The 19,694-nt window shown below is 39.2% G+C and overlaps 1 protein-coding gene across 4 annotated transcripts in view; it reads right to left on the minus strand.

The window, feature by feature from the left end:
- Positions 1-10,332: 10,332 nt before the first annotated feature.
- fhod1 (formin homology 2 domain containing 1) overlaps positions 10,333-19,694 on the minus strand; it is a 240,770-nt gene continuing 231,408 nt past the window's right edge. For all 4 annotated transcript variants that reach the window (XM_052028120.1, XM_052028119.1, XM_052028118.1 and 1 more), the window contains 3 exons: positions 16,692-16,845; positions 14,966-15,142; positions 10,333-11,843 (listed from right to left, as the gene is read on the minus strand). In XM_052028120.1, coding sequence (XP_051884080.1) covers positions 11,761-11,843; positions 14,966-15,142; positions 16,692-16,845 — 414 coding nt within the window. In that variant the 3' untranslated portion in view covers positions 10,333-11,760. The remainder of the gene's footprint in view (positions 11,844-14,965; positions 15,143-16,691; positions 16,846-19,694) is intronic.

The following is a 19,694-nucleotide window of genomic DNA, read 5'->3' on the forward strand; positions in this document are numbered from 1 at the left end:
TGAATTTACTAAATTATTTGCTTCATTTCTTTTTAGCAGTATTCTGTCCTGTGATTTATTTTTTGATCCTTTCTCTCACCAGTAAATCTTCTATCTCTAATTAATTGTCACAGTATATCTCTCACTCATTATTAAATATTTCATCTGAAAGTAAATGTCCTTCACTGAATGACTTGGACCTTTGTCTGACCAAGGAATGTTCCCAATCTCATCAATAATTTCTCTACTTATTATTAATAAAATGCTCCCAATCTTCATCACCAACACCATTTAGACAGCATCCATATTATGGAGAAAGACCTCCAGCACTTCACTGTCTACACTTTGTAAAGATATCTTTGTGAATTAGTTCTGTTCTTTCACTATGGTTTATTTCACTTCATCAGCACAATTATTCTCTCTTTAACATTTTCTCTTTCTAGCCTTTTTCCCCAATAATAAACAATGTATTTTCATTGTAAAATGCAAATAATAGTTTCTCTGTATAATAGTATTTAGATACCATTATTTTGTATTTAATTTACATTGAGAGATTAACTATCCAACCAAATTTATTATCTGAAGATAGCTAACTAAGAGGAGGATAAGTTATTTAAATGGAAAATACATTGTGAGCATTTATTGCATAAGACAGGAAAAGATGGAAATACTCAACAGGTCTAGGAGCACTGAGCTGAAACATTAACCCTGTTGTCTCTCTACAGATGCCAAGCAGGGCTGCTGACTATTTCCATTATTTTCTCTTTTATTTCAGATTTCTAATATCTGCAGTATTTTTGGATTACTGTTCCTTCAAGACTTATCCAACCCCACCTATAGAGCAAAACTTAAAATAATCTCTCTGTAATACCCACTGTGGTTAGTTTTCTAAGATAAAGCTAGAACCCAGCATTGTGCATGCATTCAAATTTAATGGAGAGATCTGGAAACATACATAGCACTATCGTACTACATAGGATTAGCTGGGCATTGATTTGCTCATGGTGAAATCCAATGTATGTTGCCAGTGCCACAATAGCTAGTAGTCATTAAAATAAATTTCTGGAGTGAGAGTTTTTAGAGAACTTTGTGGCTGGGACCAAGAAAATAAACAAATATTATGAACAGCCTGAAAATCTGGAGGTAAAGCAATAAAACTCTATCATCGGGATTGCAAAATTGCAAAGGAGAAAGAGCCATTGTGGGGATCTGAATAAAAAAAGAATGAGGCTGGAAAGAACCAATGCATTGAAACATACTTTGATAAATGTTGTATCCATTTACATGTAGGCATACAACAAATACTGAGGAGAAAATAATATCCTGCTTTAATGCAAGATGCTTGGAACACAAGGGTAAGGATGTTTGCTGCAGGTTTTGGTGACACCACATTTGCAATAAAATGCAGTTCAGATCCCCTCCCCTAAGAAAGGGTCTTTTTTCAGAGGAATTACAACAATAGTTTACTGGATTGACTCCTGTGATATGAAGGCAGTTCTATGAAGAAAGGCTAAACACCATGGTTTATATTTTCTGGAGCTCAGAATAACAAGAGATATCAATGACATGTATAACATTCCAAAGAGGATTTGGAAGGGTAAATCTGAAAGGCACTCTCTCTTCACTGGAGAGTCTAGAAGCAAGTCTTGGAATATCAGAATGAAAACAGCTATACAGGGACAAGACAAGAAATTTCTTCACACAAAGGTTAGTGAACATTTTGGAATTCCGTACAGCAGAGAGCTGCAGGCAGCCAATTGTCCTGATGAAGGGTCTTGACCCGAAATGTCCACTGTTTATTTCTCTCCATAGATGCTGCCTGACCTGTTGAGTTCCTCCAGCATTTTGTGTGTATTGCTCCAGATTCCGGCATTTGCAGAATCTCTTGCGTCACTGAAGAATATATTCAACTTGGATAGATATTGGGACATTAAAGAAATCTAAAAATGTGGGAATAGGGTGGGAAAGTGTGAATATCAAGTGTTAGTGGGGCATATAATCCACTACTATGTCATAATATTTTGATGATATTGTTGATCGATTTATGATAGAAATGTTTGGGTCTCAAGAAAATTTAAATAGCTGGGTTGAAAGAATGTAGATATGGTGAAGAGATAAATTCTGGGTGGCTCATACTTGACACAATCAAGGAATGGCCTTTATTCTGATGTTGTTGCATCAGATACGAAACAATGCGTAAGCAGGGCAATATGTTTTGGTTGACTATAAACTGTGTTTTACATAACAAAGGGATTTTTTTTATAGGTATGTCCTAAAAGAAAATTATTTATAAATAGAGGCTGACTGGGAATAACTCCTGATGTCTGCAGTGTTCTGCTGCTTAATTCAAGGACATCTCAGGGATAAAGTCTTTGAAATCACGACTGCCCCCCTGTGGATCTGTCTTGTCAAAGTAATTGGAAACCATACAAACTGAAAGTAAAAGCTTGAAACCTCGTACATCTTCTGTTACGTCTATAATTTTAGCTATTTCAATTAGCGCCATCTATTATTATCCACATTATTAATTATTTATGTACCAAAGACACGAGAAAGCCATCAGACCCATACTTGTTCACTCACCTCACTTTTTTCTGGACTTATCTTCATAGACCTATCCACATTTCAGAGGCAAAAATACAAAGACTGAAAGTTCCGAATACATCTCATCAAATTTCCTTCTGTGTAATTGCACAATTGCAGTGTGAACCAAACCCAATTCCCAGGAATAATTATTTGTGTTTTGCCCTGATCCATTCCCTTTATTTTCCAAAACCATTCTGCATCCAGCATCTTCTTGAACAAATGCCAGAAGTCAGTCTTCACAGCTGCCACTGGAATTCTGAAACACAGTCCAGCCACTGACTGAGGAAGGAAAATGTCCAACACTCAACCACAGCTTTCTCAATGTTCCCCACTGCCCAACGCCATCTCACTTTCCCCTACACATCCACCAACCCAGAGAATTCACTCAAATACCCTGAATAAGTAAAGACCTCATAGTGATTTCAGACACTGGGTTCGGGGATGGCGAGCGGGTGGGGGGGGGGGAGGGGGGGGTGGAAATAACAACAGAAGGGAGGCAGGAGTTATGACTATGTTCCTGCTAAGGATTCACACTAATTTCTAAACTACATGAATGTTTGCACACTTTCGATATGCAAGATGGGCATAGGAATAGGATTACATGAACATTTGCACACTTTCGACATGCAAGATGGGCATAGGAATAGGATTTATTATTGGATGGAAATCAAAAACTGCAGGTACAGGAAATCTGAAATAAAACCAGAAAATATTGGAAACACACAGCAGGTCAGGCAGCATCTATGGAAAGAGAAACAGAGTTAATGCTTCAGGTTAGCAAGCCATTGTTAGGATTCAGTATTTATTTTATATTGGATATAGCAAGAAGATAAGCAAAGGGGGTTCAATTGATCAGATGTTTGGTAAATAAACCACCACCGATAAATGAAAAGTACTACATTTGAATTGAAGTAAAGTGGTTATTTACTGTATATATGTTGAATTGGATGAACAAAGGGATATTTTAAAAGGATACAAGCAGACATGTTACTTCAGTGACCAATGTGCCAAAGCAAGTTGAAAAGTTAGTCTATATCCTGGACGATATATAAAGAGAACCAATACAGAAAGACCAAGATCTAATGTAAAATGGTTGAAAAATTAAAAGTTAAAATTATATTATAAATGTTAATTCTTTATTTGCAAGGTAATCTTAGGTTAATGCTTTAAGGCATGGCAAAGAAACTTAAATTACTGAGAAGCAGATGTAAGTGATAGCAGTAAAAACATTAATTCAGAGCAAGAAATGTTTGGCACAATCAGAGATAAAGAGAATAGTCACTATGTTCAAAATACAATGAGACATTGTTTTGGAAGAGTTAATGTGTAGATGTTTACAGCCAAAAATTGCCCTTTTTCTCATCCTTGGTTTTTGAGGCATTTGCTTTTTTTTTATTGTTATCAGAGCATCTCATTGTTATTCCATCTGTTTAAAAAGAAATATAACCTATAATTCCATTCCATTGTTAAAGTTCTTTTTACTGAAGTTAGTCAACCATAACAGTAAGAACAGCTTTATTTAGATTGGATACTTCCACTGATGATCAAATTTAAGCTACATTTTCCAACCCTTATTTTACTGATTAATTAAATAGTACCAATAACTACATCATGACTAATGTTGGGCCTGCTATAATTCCATGATTCATGTCTTACTTATTTTTATAATAAGAATTTCATACATTGTTCTGGTTTCTTGCCAGAGTCCTATTATTTCTAGAGTTTCCAGATGATCCTCATCATTTTTTTTTGAAGAATCTTGTGTGTATAACAAGTACCTTTTAGATCGACTTCAAGCTTTTTCATGGAATAAGCTTTTACTGACTCTTGCATATTATAGATTCTGGAATTTAAATTCCATGCAGGCGGCACTGGAGGTCAGGACTGAGCCCACGTCACTGGAGCTGTGAGGCAGCAGTTCCACAAGCTGTGCCACTCTGCTGCCGATAGATTCCACATATTCCTGGCTATTCTTTTGTCGCAGTCAGGCTGAAAGAGAGCTTTGTCCTAAGTTATGGCTATTATTTATTTCATTGCTCAGTTTTTGTTCTTTTTTTAAATTAAATTGGACTCTTCATTTAAGAATGTTTTGCATTGCTAATTTTCTCATGTGGTCATGTTTTCAAACCATGCAATCTATTCTTCAATAATTTTATTTTTTTATCCTGTTATTTTTGAGGAAGATTTCCCACTTTTTAATAGTTTTGTCCATCTATATAATATTTTCGTGAGCAGTGCTTCATTCTTTATAAAGCAATATAAAAAAAATACTAAGAATACTTTGTTGTATCTACCGTCATGGTTACAATCTTAGATAATGCTAAATGCAACCACCTCTTCTAATCACAATATTTCTTGCAACCCCCTTCTGTTGTGTTCACCACCAGTCGAAAAAAATCCTCAATCCTCCAGTCATTGACAATTACAACCAGGTCTCACTCCTCTTTCCCAAAATAGCACATTGTCCTGGCCCTTTCTGCAGAGTATAGACAGTAACTTTTAAAGATTATTTTCACCACTACCAGCTGTGCCCTGAAACCACTTTCTTTTGTCTCCACCATCACCTCCCACCATGACAATTCTAAAGGAGATCTTGTCAGAAGATTGGCTACTGCCCACCACACATCCACTCCCCTCGCCCACAAAGCCAAACCTCCCCATAGCTCTCCCCTTGATCTTGTATCTTTCACTTTCTTTTCACCCAATTCTCCTCAAAAATAACACACAATTTAAAAAAATATTTTACAGCTGAGCAGCCCCCAGACCCACCCCATACAGTTAGAACTGCCTGCTGCCTCCAATCTACCCTTCCTGAGCTAATCTTATCTGTTGGAACCACCTCATGTTCAAGTGACCCCATTCTCTTTATAATGATAGAGGAAGAGATCATTTGGCCCATTGAGCCCATGCTGGATCCTAAGTGACTGATCCCATCAGTCTCATTCCCCCCTCCTTATTTCCCTGTACCCTTGCAATACAGTCTCTTTCTCGTCAAATCTCCTTTCATTCCTTTTTGCCATTAACTTATACTTGGGTGTGATGCAGAGTGACCAATTACCCTATCAGCATATCTTTGGGATGTGGGCGGAGAATGGAGCAGCTGGAGGAAGCCCACATGGTCACTAAGAGAATATAAACCCTAGGTCAGGATCAAACCCAGGTCCCTACAGTTGTGAGGCAACAGTGTTAATGCTGCAGCAGCAACATTCCAGCCTTCCCCTTCTGTAAATGAATCCATCCCCTCTGATCAAGTCCCTTTTGGTTTCAAGTCTACCACTATCACCTCATTTCTCTGACCTAGACCAGGCTACCTCACCCAAACCAAGCAAGACACGACTGTTAGAACTGCCAGCTGCCTCTAATCTATCCTTCCTGTCTCACCCATAGAACACAGAATACTACAGCACGATACAGACCCTTCAGCCCACAATGTTGTGCCGACCTCTAAACCTCGCCTAAGACTATCTAACCCCTTCCTCCCACATACCCCTCTATTTTAAATTCCTCCATATGCTTATCTAGTAATCTCTTGAATTTGACCAATGTACCTGCCTCCACCACCGCCCCAGGCAGCGCATTCCATGCCCCAACCACTCTCTGGGTACTCAAATGCCATCACATCTTCCAAGCCCATGCCTGCAATTCCCCCAACCCATGGCTAAATCTTTGTCCTCTTTTGGCACTGAAATTGGTCAAATCAAACTTAACTAATGACATTTTCTGTTACTGTGACCATGGTGTGTTTTGTTCTCTTCATCCTTTCTGTAGTCACTGGTATAGGTCTCCAGTACACCCCTCTTCTACTCTCCAGGTCAGTGGAACTTTCGCTCACTTGGTTCCACTCCTATATATCCAACTGTAGCCTGAGCATCTTCAAGAACAGCATGTCTCCTTGATCCTAAACCATTAAATCAGAACCTCCCAAGCTCTCACTCTTGGCCATCTCTTCCTTATTATTTTATACACTGCCCCTTGGAGACATTTTCTGAAGACAAGCATATGGATGAGATCTGCGTCCACCCTTTTACTCTTTTTCTTGACTACTCTACTACTTCTGGTCTCAGGTGATCTGTCCACCATCCAGACGGAGCTGCATATTCCTCCATTTAAGCAGTGGGATGGCCTGTGCCACTGGCTTCAGGCTTCACCACAAGCTCCAACTACTTTCTCCACCCATACCATCCTGTTGATACACAGCACCCTATATAACACAAAGCCAAGCTTCTGAACCCCATATTTGTCAAATCAAAAAGACTACCTAATAACATGCTTCTGTGCTCCAGCTTCTTGGATATGCTTCAGCAGCCTGTCACCTGTTCAACTGCTCTGCTGCTTGATCTCCAATGCACTGCAAACTGTAGATCTTCCAAAAAACTGCTTCTGGTATTTCATCCTGCACAATAAGTCATCAGAACATTACTGAATTTGGAGATGTCCTGTTGGACTGTAAATAAGTTTATTGCAGTTGCTGTATTTAGAAAAGGTGGTACATTTAGTTAACATTAGTTTTACATAAATGACAAAAAATGGAATCAATTATTTGGAGCGTAAATGATTCTCTGCAGTGTGCCGATGAAAACTAACATCTCAGCATGTTTCAGATACGTACCTGCACGTGCAGTCAACGGTAGAACTAGCGATGAGGTTAGTTGCTGTCACAATGGCAAATCCAGTGATGGAAAGGATGATTTGACGCTCTGGCATCTGAGCTGTGATGCACCAGAGAGGGCATGAATGCATATTACAATCATCCCTCAGTTTTAATCCAGGAAGGAGGCGGGCACAAATGGTTACAGCATTCAATTTAATGGGTTTGCAGACTGTGTAGAAAAAAAGTTGATTGCTTGGTGTCATATTGTATTTTAATGCTTTTAATTATTTCTTGGAATTTTAATGTGTTTTCTCTTAATCATGGGGAGATGCAGCATGGAAACAGTTCCTCTAGCCCACCAATTTATGCTGACCATCAACCACTCATTTACACTAATACTACATTAATCCCAATTTTTATTCTGCCCACATTCCCAACAACTTCCCCACTCCCCCCCCCCAGCTTCAACCACTCACCTGGGCCTCTCATGCTGAGGCAGCAGCTCAACGAACTGCACCACTGTCCCCCACCTCTCCCCAATACCAACTTGTCACTCATAGCTTGCTCTGCCTCACCTGATGTCCATCCATTGGGTGCTGAGGGTCAACTCATCCAGCCCTGTGCATCTGGAGAAAGCGCAGGCAGGTAGGGCTCATGTGTGATCAGTCTGGACAATGGGCTGGGTTGAGGATAATCCAGACCAAAGAGTTAAATAGCAACTAAAACCTTGTAGGCTTCTGCAATTATTTTTTTTAGAAGCTAATGTCTCAACTGTCAAGAAAATCTTGATAAAGCTCCCTTGGAAGAGCTGCTTTATTGGACTGTTCCTCCTTTGAATCAAAGCAAAACAAAGAAATAAATAAGGAAAGAAATAGAGGGTCTTTATTGGAGGGTGATGTGGAGAAAGTGGATGGTGGGTGGCTGAGAAGTGCTGAATAGATTGATGATAGGACCATATGGATTCTAATTTACATCAATGACTTGGACTCAAATTGAAATCAAGTTCATAGATTCACCAAGCTGGATGGGAGTCAGGAGTCAGGTGATGCAGCAATAGATTGTGGAGGTAAGTAACATCCAAAAATGAGACATGACATTCGTTGTAAGAAAACGCAGACAATGTACATAATAAATAAATGAAATATCTGAATGAAGCTGAGCGAAACTTAGGCATATTAATATACTTGGCACTTAACATGGCAATTCACTGTACAGTAGCAAACAGCAATGTATTAAAATACTGAATTATACTGCCAAATAATTGAAGAATGTCAGAAAATGTAATGTTCTGGTCATAGTGCACCTTAAGTATTGTTTCAGTAGTGGCCACCCGGACACAATAGAAGCATTCCAGTCCTGGATGCACTGCAGAAGAGAGCTAAAAGTCTGGCCCTAAATGAGTGGGGACCAAGCTCCAGGGAAATGGGGTACCTTGGCTTGAAAGATGGCAAGAATGGATACCATGGAAAAGTGAAACTGTTCATCTACATCACTGTTTCAAAGTTACTCTTGGTCGTAGGGTGAGAGAGGCCAGGTTTACTGGAGTGAAGGGCAAGATGAAGGAATGAATGAATGTGTTATTAAATTGCTTTTTACACCTTCATGATTCTGTAAATTCCTTTACATACCCTTGAATACTTTTGAAATGCAAGTGCTGTTACATTATAGGCAACTGTGTGACTGATATACACACTGCCAATTCCTGCAAAGACTAATGAGATGAATATTCAGTTCATAGAATAGACAAAAATGGCAAGGAGTACTTGTTCCATCAAGCCTGATCCATTAAACTTATCCCATATTCATGAAGATGGGAAGAAGTTTAACTCATTCCCTTGAGCTACATGTGTTAACTTGTGGCTTCCTAATCTGTATATACCTTGTGAAATAATTTTAGAACTACAGAATGCCTTACAGCATGAGATTCCCTTTTGCAGGAATACCGCATTGCCACCCAGCCCAAGTTAAAGCACACCGCTTAAAGCTGTACAGTGGGGCTTGGTTTGTACTGACTTCACCAAACTGTGAAGAAGCAGCTTGGAGTTAATGTGTGGTATTCTCCTACTTGAAAAGAGGGAAAACGTGTTTGCTGGTATTGTTAGAGGACACTTTACCACAGGCTCCACACACTGTGTGTGGAGAAAAGAAAATGACCAAGACTCAGGGGTGTGAACAATGCCATGGCCAAACGGGGGCTCAGCCCTTGCCCTCAAATCATTGTCTGAAAAGAAAGATAAGGTTTATGGATAAGTGCACATGCATTAATCAAATAAGATTAATGACAGGTGCCATCACCACCACCAACCACCCACACCCCCCAAGACAACAAATTTTAAGTTGTGTGCATGTTCCTGAAAACACTTGAAAAGATTTTGTAATGAGCTCAAAAGGTCTTCTAATTCTCCAAATAAACTGAATCCCTGTACAGGCAGTCCCTGGGTGACATAAGGGTTCCATTCCTCAGAACCGTCCATAAAACAATTTTTCCATGGGTCAGAAATGAACAATTTTAATGAGGGTCAATTAACCTGAACATTTATTATCGTCTTCCCCTACATCGTTACAATGGTACAGAATCAGAATGTCCCAATCCAATGGCTAGTTTCAATGGCCTTAAAGTATCAGTGGATGTTACATTAGAGTCATAGAGTCATTCAGCATGGAAACAGGCCCTTTGGCCCAGCTCATCCATGCTGACCAAGTCGCCTAATTGAGCTAGTCCCATTTGCCCGCCTTTGGCCCATATCCCTCTGAACCTTTCCTGTCTATTGTTTGATAAAGTATTTTACAAGTATCAATAGAAGACATTGCTTTGTCAGTTTCCAAAGCAAGTCTCTTAAGTGCATTCTTAAAGACAATGGTGTCCAATTACTGCAGGGAAGGTTACATGTAAACCGTTTTTTGAAAGACCAGTTGTCTTTTGAATTAATTAGCTGCTACCCCTATTCCATAACTCTAGAAGGTATTTGTATTTCTGTAACTAACTTCCCTATCTTGGAAAATTCTTTAAAAATTTATGGGAATGTTGGCATTAGATTCCCATAAGTCAGGTCTTCTGTAACCTGGGAGTCCCCATACTTCAAAGACTTGCACACATTGCATTAGCAGTAGGCAAAGATAACAGAAAGAAACGTGACTTTCATCACCTTTGAGCCTAGAAAGTAAAAAGCAAAGCATCACGAGAAAAATGTGAAACATTTAATTGCTCCAATAATACTTATACAAACATTCAAAAACAATATTTCATAGATAAAAATAAAGTTTATCAAAATACATCACACAATCCTAATGGACCGTTGACCTTTTTTTTACTAAAAAAAATTAGAATGGTATGCATTTGTAACAGCGAGTATATTGCTTAAATCTGCATATTTGCTTAAGTCAGCTTGCAAAACACTCAGGGAAGGTGCATTTGGAGCATTATACACTGCAGTCAGGATTATCCTGCTACTAATATATTTATTGAGCTGTCAATTAGTGGTTTTTAAAGTGTGATCTTAATACTGCCAAAAGATAAAGGTGACATCCAAGTGCAAATTTATATCCATAATATGGATAACACAGAGTATGCTCTGTGCATATCTGCTAACAGATTTTTATCATGCTACATAAAGACAACTCCAAATACACTTTTATTGTTATCTTAACAACTGAACAAGACTTTATCCTTTTTTTTTAAACTACAATGTAGTAATTCATTATTATTCACTTCAATTCTCCACCCTGTCAGTTCAAAATATTTTTACAACATGGTTAAAAACCAGCAATTTTACAAATTTAAAACATATGGTTATAGACATAAATGTTCTATTTAACCCAAAGCTAATAAAATCTCCATAGTATTTAAAGTTTAGTGGCAAACCCCGTTGGCTCAAAGAGTTAAAACACATGTGGGCGAGCCATATATACCTAGGAGGCCGCAAATTCAATCCCTGGTCCACAGTCAGTTTGTTAATTACTGCAGAAGGGTGGGCTCTTAATGTCTTGTGTTGATAAGCCAGTGCTTGCATGAAAGATTCCCTTGTATTGAGTTTCCTCTGGAAGTGCATAGGTGCACGTTGGTTGGGGACAGGATCAGGTTGAGTTGGGATGCCCTTCATCTCCTAATTGCTTGCTACCACTACTATCCAAGCTCACACATGTAAGCTGGAAGGCGAACAATACCCAGAGGATTGGACCCCAGCAAGAATCACTGCCTTCAAGAAAGTACTGGATAAAGATTTTTGGGGAAGAATATAAATGCAGGCTTTTGATTGAATGCTTATAATCTAGGCAGAAAATATCTTCTGGAGCTCAACTGGAGAAGGGACATTTATGACCGCTTTGGTTGAACTTCTATTTGCCCTCCAAAGCCATTACCTAGAATGAGTTGGACTATCAACTTTAGTGAACCCTATGCAAATGATTTATGTTCAATACAGGATTCCATCCAACAATATGTGAAGATAAGGCCCAGGCCCATAACAATTAAGGGTATTTGTAAAGTTCTAGAGCTTGCCACAAATCTGAGCAATACAAACATGTTTTCTGTATATTTTGCACAGTTAGCTTAGATGTCTGAATGCTAAGGCACCAAATTGTGTTTCATCTGTATTCAAGTCGTTTTATACTTCTACTTCTGGTGCTTTAGACAAACCCAATGCTTGGACTACATCAGGGGTCAAGCCACTCTTCAGGGTTCTTCGCACTGCAAAGAAAGAGCGATTGATATTAGTACAGATAAGTCAAACACTTCTGCCCATTACATTGGTTACCTGAGCTTAGCTGCAACAGGTCAGAACCTCGGTCCAGTTCCAAATGGGGGACACTGCCAGTACAGAACAGAAGTGGCAACCATGATTCTTGTGGAACATATAATCATTCACATTAGTACCTTGGACAAAACTAGAGAAAATGTTCCATCCTCAGAGCTGACTATTCACCATTGGAAGATAACATTTACCTCCTAATGCTCGAGCTATTTAAGATATTAAAAAAACAGGCATGTAGTATATGAGCAAGACCCTTATGAGCTTCAGCTGAAAACTGGACATGACCTTATGTATAATGAGAAGATAGAGAAGAAATTTGACTTTATTTACTGATTTCATCTCGTTTCCTAGTTACTGTCTGAAGCTGAACTATTAACAATTTTAGTGCCCTTTTCAACGTGAAATGAACCTTCAATTCTATTTCCTCTTCAGGCACCTCCCACCTCTGACAACATCATCACCTGCACTTGCTTTGTTACCACTAGACCCAACTATACCATGTTCTTCAAGCTGACCTCCTACTTGCACCTACTGTAAATTGTTATAGAACTGTTACCCATACGTTAAATTACAACAGGTCCCGTTCATCTGTCAATGCTTGCTAGCTTAGATTGACTCCTTGTCTGACAACATCTCAATTTTAACAATTTCTTCTTTGTTTTCAAATCCATCTCTCCCTTGCTTTGTAAGGTACTCCAGTCCTCTGAACCTCAAGAGCTTTCCTCTCCTATAATTCTGGCCTCTGATGTACCTCTGAATTTCATTGCTCTTCCACCGATGGCTATGTACTAGCTCTGGATTCCCTGTCCAAAGTAGCTCCAGCCTCTCCTTCATTAAGGTGCTCCAGAAAGCATACCACTTTGATCAATTGTCCTATCATCATCTTATGTGGCTGGGTATGAAATTTTGTTGGGTAATGTGCTAGTGAAGCACCTTGGGATGTTTTATTGTGTTGAAGGCACCATGCAAGCACAACTTATTTGTTTATGTTCTTTGGTGGGATTGTATCGGTCAATTAGGGAGTAGTAAATTCCATATAACCGTCGGCCTCAAGGTCAATGATTGACCTACTTTCTTTCCAGTAACGGTGTTAGTGCGTTAATCGATTTCAGTTGAATTTCAATCTGATAATTAATTAGCTTGCTCCAACAGTTCTTACTATGACATGATCTTTTATAGAAAACTATGTCATTATTACAATGTAATTGATTTTTTTGCACAATAAAAGTCAGCATGTTGCAGCCATAAAACTGAGGTAAGTTCCAAAAAGGTCATTCATTTAAGTGAATAAATAATTTTCTATCATAAAAAGCAACACAAAGGTGGTAGCTCGTTACTGCATGCTGTGAGACTTTCCATAGTACTTTGTGACTGCTTCGTATGTCCTGAGGAATAATAGTAATATGAATAACATAACACCCCACAGACATAAAATGGCTCACTGGGTCAGATACTCGGACAGTGTAATATCTCAACAGTTGAGTTCTGAAGCTACATATGGCAACTCACATGTGTAAGTGAAAAGGATTTACCCTTTCCTAAAATGAGCAAAGAAAGTGAAGGGAGAAGATTGCCAGAGGATAAAACAGGATATAGATCAATTGCAGATCTAGGCGGAAAAATGTCAAATGGAGTTTAATCCTGACAAGTGTGAGGTGTTGCACTTTGGGAGATCAAATGTAAAGGGACAGTACACTGTGAAGCCCTAACAGTATTGATGTATAGAGGAATCTTGGGGTCCAAGTCCATAGCTCTGTGAAAGTGGCTGCACACCTTGATAGGGTAGTAAGGAAGTAGTATAGCATGCTTGCTTTAATAAGATGAGGCATTGAGTTCAAGAGTCAGGAAGCTATGTTGCAGCTTCATAAAACTCTAGTTAGGCAGCATCTGGAGTATTGCATTCAATTCTGGTCGCCCCATTATAGGAAGAATGTGGAGGCGTTGGAGAGGGTGCAGGAGAGGTTTACTAGGATGCTGCCTGGATTAGACGGCATGTCCTATGAGGAGAGGTTGGACAAACTTGGGTTGTTTTATCTGGAGCGGGAGAGGCTGAGGGGAGATCTGATGGAAGTTAATAAGATTATGAGGGGCATAGATAGAGTAGACAGCTGTGCTGCCAGGGGTGGTAGTGGAGCAAATATGATAGAGGCGTTTAAGAAACCTTAGACAGGCACATGAATATGCAGAGAATGGAGGGATATGAACCTGTGTCTGGAGAAGGGATTAGTTTAATAGGCTTTTAATTACTAAGTTAATTAGTTCGGCATAACATCATGGGCTGAAGGGCCTCTCCCTATTCTGTACTGTTCTATGTATTCCACTTTCATACATCTTATGAGGAAAGATTGGACAGGCTAGGCTTATATCCACTGGAGATTAGAAGGGTCGGAGGGGGTTTGATTGGAACATTTTAAGGGTGGCAGAGTGGTGCAACTTGTAGAGCTGCTTCCTTACAGCTCCAGCAACCTGGGTTTAATTGTGACCTCTTGTGCTGTCTTTGTGGAGTTTGAATGTTCTTCTTGTGACCACGTGGGTTTCCTCTGGGTGCTCTAGTTTCTTCCAATATCACACAAACACAGGGGTTGGTCGGTTAATTAGCCACTGTAAACTGCCTCCAGTGGGAGGTGAGTGGTAGCGTCTAGGTAGGGGGGCAGAGAGGGGGAGTTGATGGGAATGTGATGAGAATAAAATGGGTTAGGGTAAGGTTAGTGTAAAAACAGGTACTTGATCATTGGACTTAATAGGCTGAAGGGCCTGTTTTCATGCTGTATCTCTCTATGAAGCTACAAGAAATAATTGGATAGCCAATAAATTGAAGGGGGTCTGATGTTGATGACAGCAGAAATGTCTTGCATGTGGAATTAAATGAATCGTAATGGGACATTTCAAAAACAATTTCATATTTTGCGGATTTGAGTATGATTACCAAAGATGTGTTACCATTACTACAAGACGATTACATACACCTGTTTCCTCTCCCAGCCTTATAAGCCCTGGGAAATACAATATCTCTTCCCTTCCTCGCCATCACCACCACTCCTTCCCCAAATATACTTACAGGATTTCCTGTTTGCTCTTGATCTTTTGCGTTCCTTGGGAGTAGATGGCCTCTGATCAGGATTCTGTGTGACAGATTTTACCAGGAGGTCCATGATTTCATCAGTAGCATCATCAGCTGGACTTGCTGCTTCATCTTTAGGGGTGGAGAGATTTGGTGGGCTGAGTCTTCCAACAGCTATAAGAGTCAAGAGGGGGCAAAAAACCTAATTAATACTCAAAAACAGCTTCCAGACTGGAAATGCAGATACTTCCAGTGATCAAAGGTGGCAAAGCACACCAGCTGATCTGGAAATGTTCTGAATCATTGTGTTTACATGTCATATTGTATCCATAAACACGGAGGCTAGATTCTCAGCCCTATGCAATCAGTGATAAAGGTTACTTGAATTTTATCTGTGGATTTTTTAAGTGATACTGTTAATTCAACACACACCATCTCTTTACATTGCACAGACATAGGATGGTAATCCATAGAATAATTGACTTGATTTTTTTCCCCAAATCTGATCAGAAAATACCTTGCCCACACCCCACTCCGCTGGCTCATGGTGCACTATCTGGTATTGAACTGATTCTAAACAAGTTGCATTAATCTTTCATGGGCATTCTGTTTAGGATTAGCAAGTCTGAGGCACTGGAGCTCCCACTGGCCACAGAGCCCCTCTGTAAAGGCAAAGGAAGAAAATAAGTAGCAAAGGTTTTTGCTCCGGATCACTGTCCAAGAGGTATAACATTTTGGTGAATGTCAAGTGATAGCATGATCTGGTTTGATTAAAAGGCAACCTCACCACCTTGAAATGAAACTGAAAAAATGGGGAATTGGTATTGGTTTATTACTGTCACATGTACTGAGATACAGGAAAGGCTTTTGTCTGCATGCCATCCAGGCAGGCAATGCCATATGCAAGTACAACAAGGAAGTAAAAAGAAAACAGAAATGCAGAATATAGTGTTGCAGCTACAGAGAAAGTGCACTGCAGGAAAACAAATAAAGTGCAAGGACCACATCGAGGTAGATTAGGAGATCAAAAGTTCATCTTTAGCGTATGAGAGGTCCATTCAAGAGTCTAATAACAGCGGGATAGAAACTATCCTTGAGCCTGATGGTACGTGCTTTCAAGCTTTTGTATTGTCGGCCAGGAGGGAGAAGGGAGAAGGGAGAAGGGAGAATGACCGGGCTGGGATGGGTCCTTGATTATATTGGCTGCTTTACTGAGGCAGCAGGAGGCATAGACAAAGTCAATGGACTGGGCTGCATTCGCAACTCTCTGCAATTTCTTGAAGTCTTGGGCAGAGCAGTTGCCTTACCAGGCTGTGATATGTCTAGATAGGATGCTTTCTACGGTGCATCTGATGCATTAAACTGGATGTGCTATAGATTGTTATCTCAGCCAGAACCAATACTAGGAGGTGGAGAAAGGGAAAAACAGAGGTCGGAGGGAAATGGTCTGGTAGCTTGTATATTGCAGTACTAAATCCTACAGTTGTAAAGACGATAGAATTTTAAGCTATATCAGCACTTAAAACCCAATGAGATGCAATTGAACTGCACCAAGACACGAAATAAACCCTGATAAAAGTGGTCATACAGAAAGTTGAGAGAATTTCACCCAAGCCTGGCTGTATTAGATTTATTTAGTACTAAATGCTAAAATGCTAGACACATACATAACACTACAAAACGAGTGGACTCCTCCCAAAGAAAAGGAAGAAAAACTGCTCACATCTGTTGCTTTTGCTCCTTCGAGTCTGTGGCTCGGGTGTGGTCAAAACATTTTTCATGTTTTCGTGTGCTTCATCTGCCTGTGGCTGGTGATCAGACACGTCAGGTGCTTGGGTGCTCTCAGTACTGCCGGCCGCAGTGGAGAATTTTGCCGTCTGCAACAGTTTGCAAAAAAAAAGTTTCACCTCGACTGAAATACTGAGTTTCAACACAAATGTGTGTTTTTCCATAATTATCAAGACCAAAATGGTTTGGACTCTCCTTAGTGCATTGGTGCATAAAGAAAATTAATAAACAAATGGCAAAAAAAGATGCAATATAAACATGGTATAAACATTTTTTTAAAAATTGAAGACTGAGATGACCTGGCTTTAAGTGGATTTAATATGCAAGCGTATTTTCACTCATTTTAAACAGGTAACTTGTATAAAGATTCACTCTGAGTTCAGACATGTCCATAAATATACTGACATTCTGTCCAACATCTCTGTGGCTTCCTTTAATCAGCTTTACATTTGCTTTTTGAAGGAAACACTCGACATTCAGCACGTTCAACCAATGCAAACCAGTGTTTGGCAAAGCCAACAGAATTGCTAACTGCATATCAGAAAGTAAGTCAGAGGAGATAATGATCAACCATGGTGCTCTGGTCACACTTCTTTTGTTCTGATCTGGCTGTCAAGACACGAAGAAAGCACAAGTCTTGGACCCATTGCAGTGGAGGATGATTATATGGTGGAGGCATAAAGCTAAACAAAAACACCTGCAATTTTTCATCTCAAAAACAGATATTTAATGATCATGAAAAAATTAAAGTGGATCATTATTTTAAATTAAACAATGGGAACTGGACAAGGAAACACCTGTTCAAACTTTCGAAAGGGAAACAGAAGATTAAGATTTTCCTTGCAGTGTATGCAACATGAACACTTACATGTGTAAACTAGTTAAGAAATGTACAGGGATAAAAACCTGGAGATTCTTCCAAACCTGGGGATTCTTCCTCCTCTTCTTATAGGGACAAATAAGAAACTTTCTGGGTAGAAGTGCAAAAATGGATCATATTACCTCCCTCATCTTTATCTGCTTTCTGAGCACTAAAAATGAAAATGTATTCCTTCCTGGTCTTTTTCCTCATTATAGGTCAACATCCACACGTCAGTGTTTAATTAATGATGTTATTAGTTTGTTTTAAACAAATAAATAAATAATAAGACTGTGCCACTCCCTGCACATATCAATAACTTTACAGTGAAATGCCACCAACACAGTTTTAATTGGATGGCAATGCTCCCTTGATTTCACAGCTTGCATTTTACTAATTGTTGCGTGGATGAAGGAAGATTGAAATAATCCATCAATTATAAAGGTAAATTATGACCACTGCAGAATTAGTCATCAACATTTGCAGAAGTGAGTTGGCCTTTATCAGACATGCGTTTCTTGTGGACCCAGTTTCCACTATGAGGCTGGACTCCATTTAATCCCTTACATACGTTCTCAGTCAGGAAGAAAGGTACACATTTAATGTGGTTAAAGACCAAGTATACTGCAGTAAAATACATTTAAATAACTGAATCAAATCAAAAGGTTAAAGTTGCTCAAAACTAACTCTGCAGTGAACTATACTCGCCCATTTGGTTTTGTAAAACAAACAAATAGAAGCACTATATTTGGGTCATATTGACCTCACTAGAATAGCCTGGCTTATATCAGGGAGATTTTGCTATTTAGCGTCTAATTTATAAAAAAAATCAGACATGGCATGTACACTTGAGTTGTATAGCCAGAAATCCCTTGTGTGCTGCAGGGAAAGTTCAGATCCTGTTCCTGCCACCTTGACCAAAACAAATCACCAGAGGCCCTGTAGTTCTGACTTAATTATTCTGGTACAAAATTACAGTTGTTAATGGCAAGCTCATTTTAGACTACATGTGAGCTGTAATGTCAGAATCATTTTCTTTTCCCTCTGAGTGTTGGAGTGTGATAATGTAGAGCCTGACTTTACAATTGTGGGAAAATATAAGTACCTCCTAAACAGGTTCAATTTGGGTGTCAGTTTGCCAACCTGGTTATGGGGCCAAAGCTCCAAGGAAGGTTCTAACAGGATGCTCTTCCTCAACTGGGGAGGAAAAATCTCTCAAATAATTAAACAAACTGCTGGTCTCTTTGTCTGCCTCATTTTGCAACCCACTGAACTTTGGTTTATAGCCCATTTTGTTTTCTGGATTGTACTGTTCCCTCAAACAATGGCTGATACTTGTTAACAACAATGTATTTATAAATTGATGAGGGTCACCACATGGTGTCGGAACTTTCCTCATTCTGTTAAGTGCTAATGCAGTTTTCTCATATCTAACAGCACAAGAATTCATCCTCGTCTTCTGAGGCATCCCTCAAGATCGAAGATAACTTGCTTCCATTGCAGTTCATTGGTGTGGAGCATGCCTGGGTGCAAATTCTTTCAATGTGGGTTGACAGGCTGGAGAAGGACCTGGGTTTATATAATCAATGAAAATAATTTTTAAGTTCTATATTTTTTGTAAATGTAAACGAAAGGATGGAGTTAAAAAGAGCAAAGTACGAATTTTGACAGTACGTGTGTGAATAACTATCTTTCATCAAAACCACAACCAATTCTGGGATAAAACAAAAATTTGTCAGTCTTCCTTGTCTTCAGCTTTGACAAAATAGAAATCCACCTTGTGTACAACCTGTCTTCTTCCAACAAATGGCTTCCAAAGCTCAAATGTTAGTTAATAGACTGGCAGATGGTAAGAATGTGCATACTGGAAATCTAAATGGCCAGATTGTTCATTCCAATAGCAACAAATTTGAAATGAGCTACTTTCAAAAGTTGGTTTACAAACTCAAACCAATAGAAAAGAAAGCAGATGATTCCAAACTTGAATCTTCAAAACTTGTTGATTAAAGAAAAGAGAGGAGATGATTATTCAATGACTTAGAGAAAAATGTTCATATTCTTGATTTCATCAGTATTGAT

Source organism: Pristis pectinata, chromosome 13 (genome assembly GCF_009764475.1).
Source record: "Pristis pectinata isolate sPriPec2 chromosome 13, sPriPec2.1.pri, whole genome shotgun sequence".
NCBI classification, from domain to species: domain Eukaryota; kingdom Metazoa; phylum Chordata; class Chondrichthyes; order Rhinopristiformes; family Pristidae; genus Pristis; species Pristis pectinata.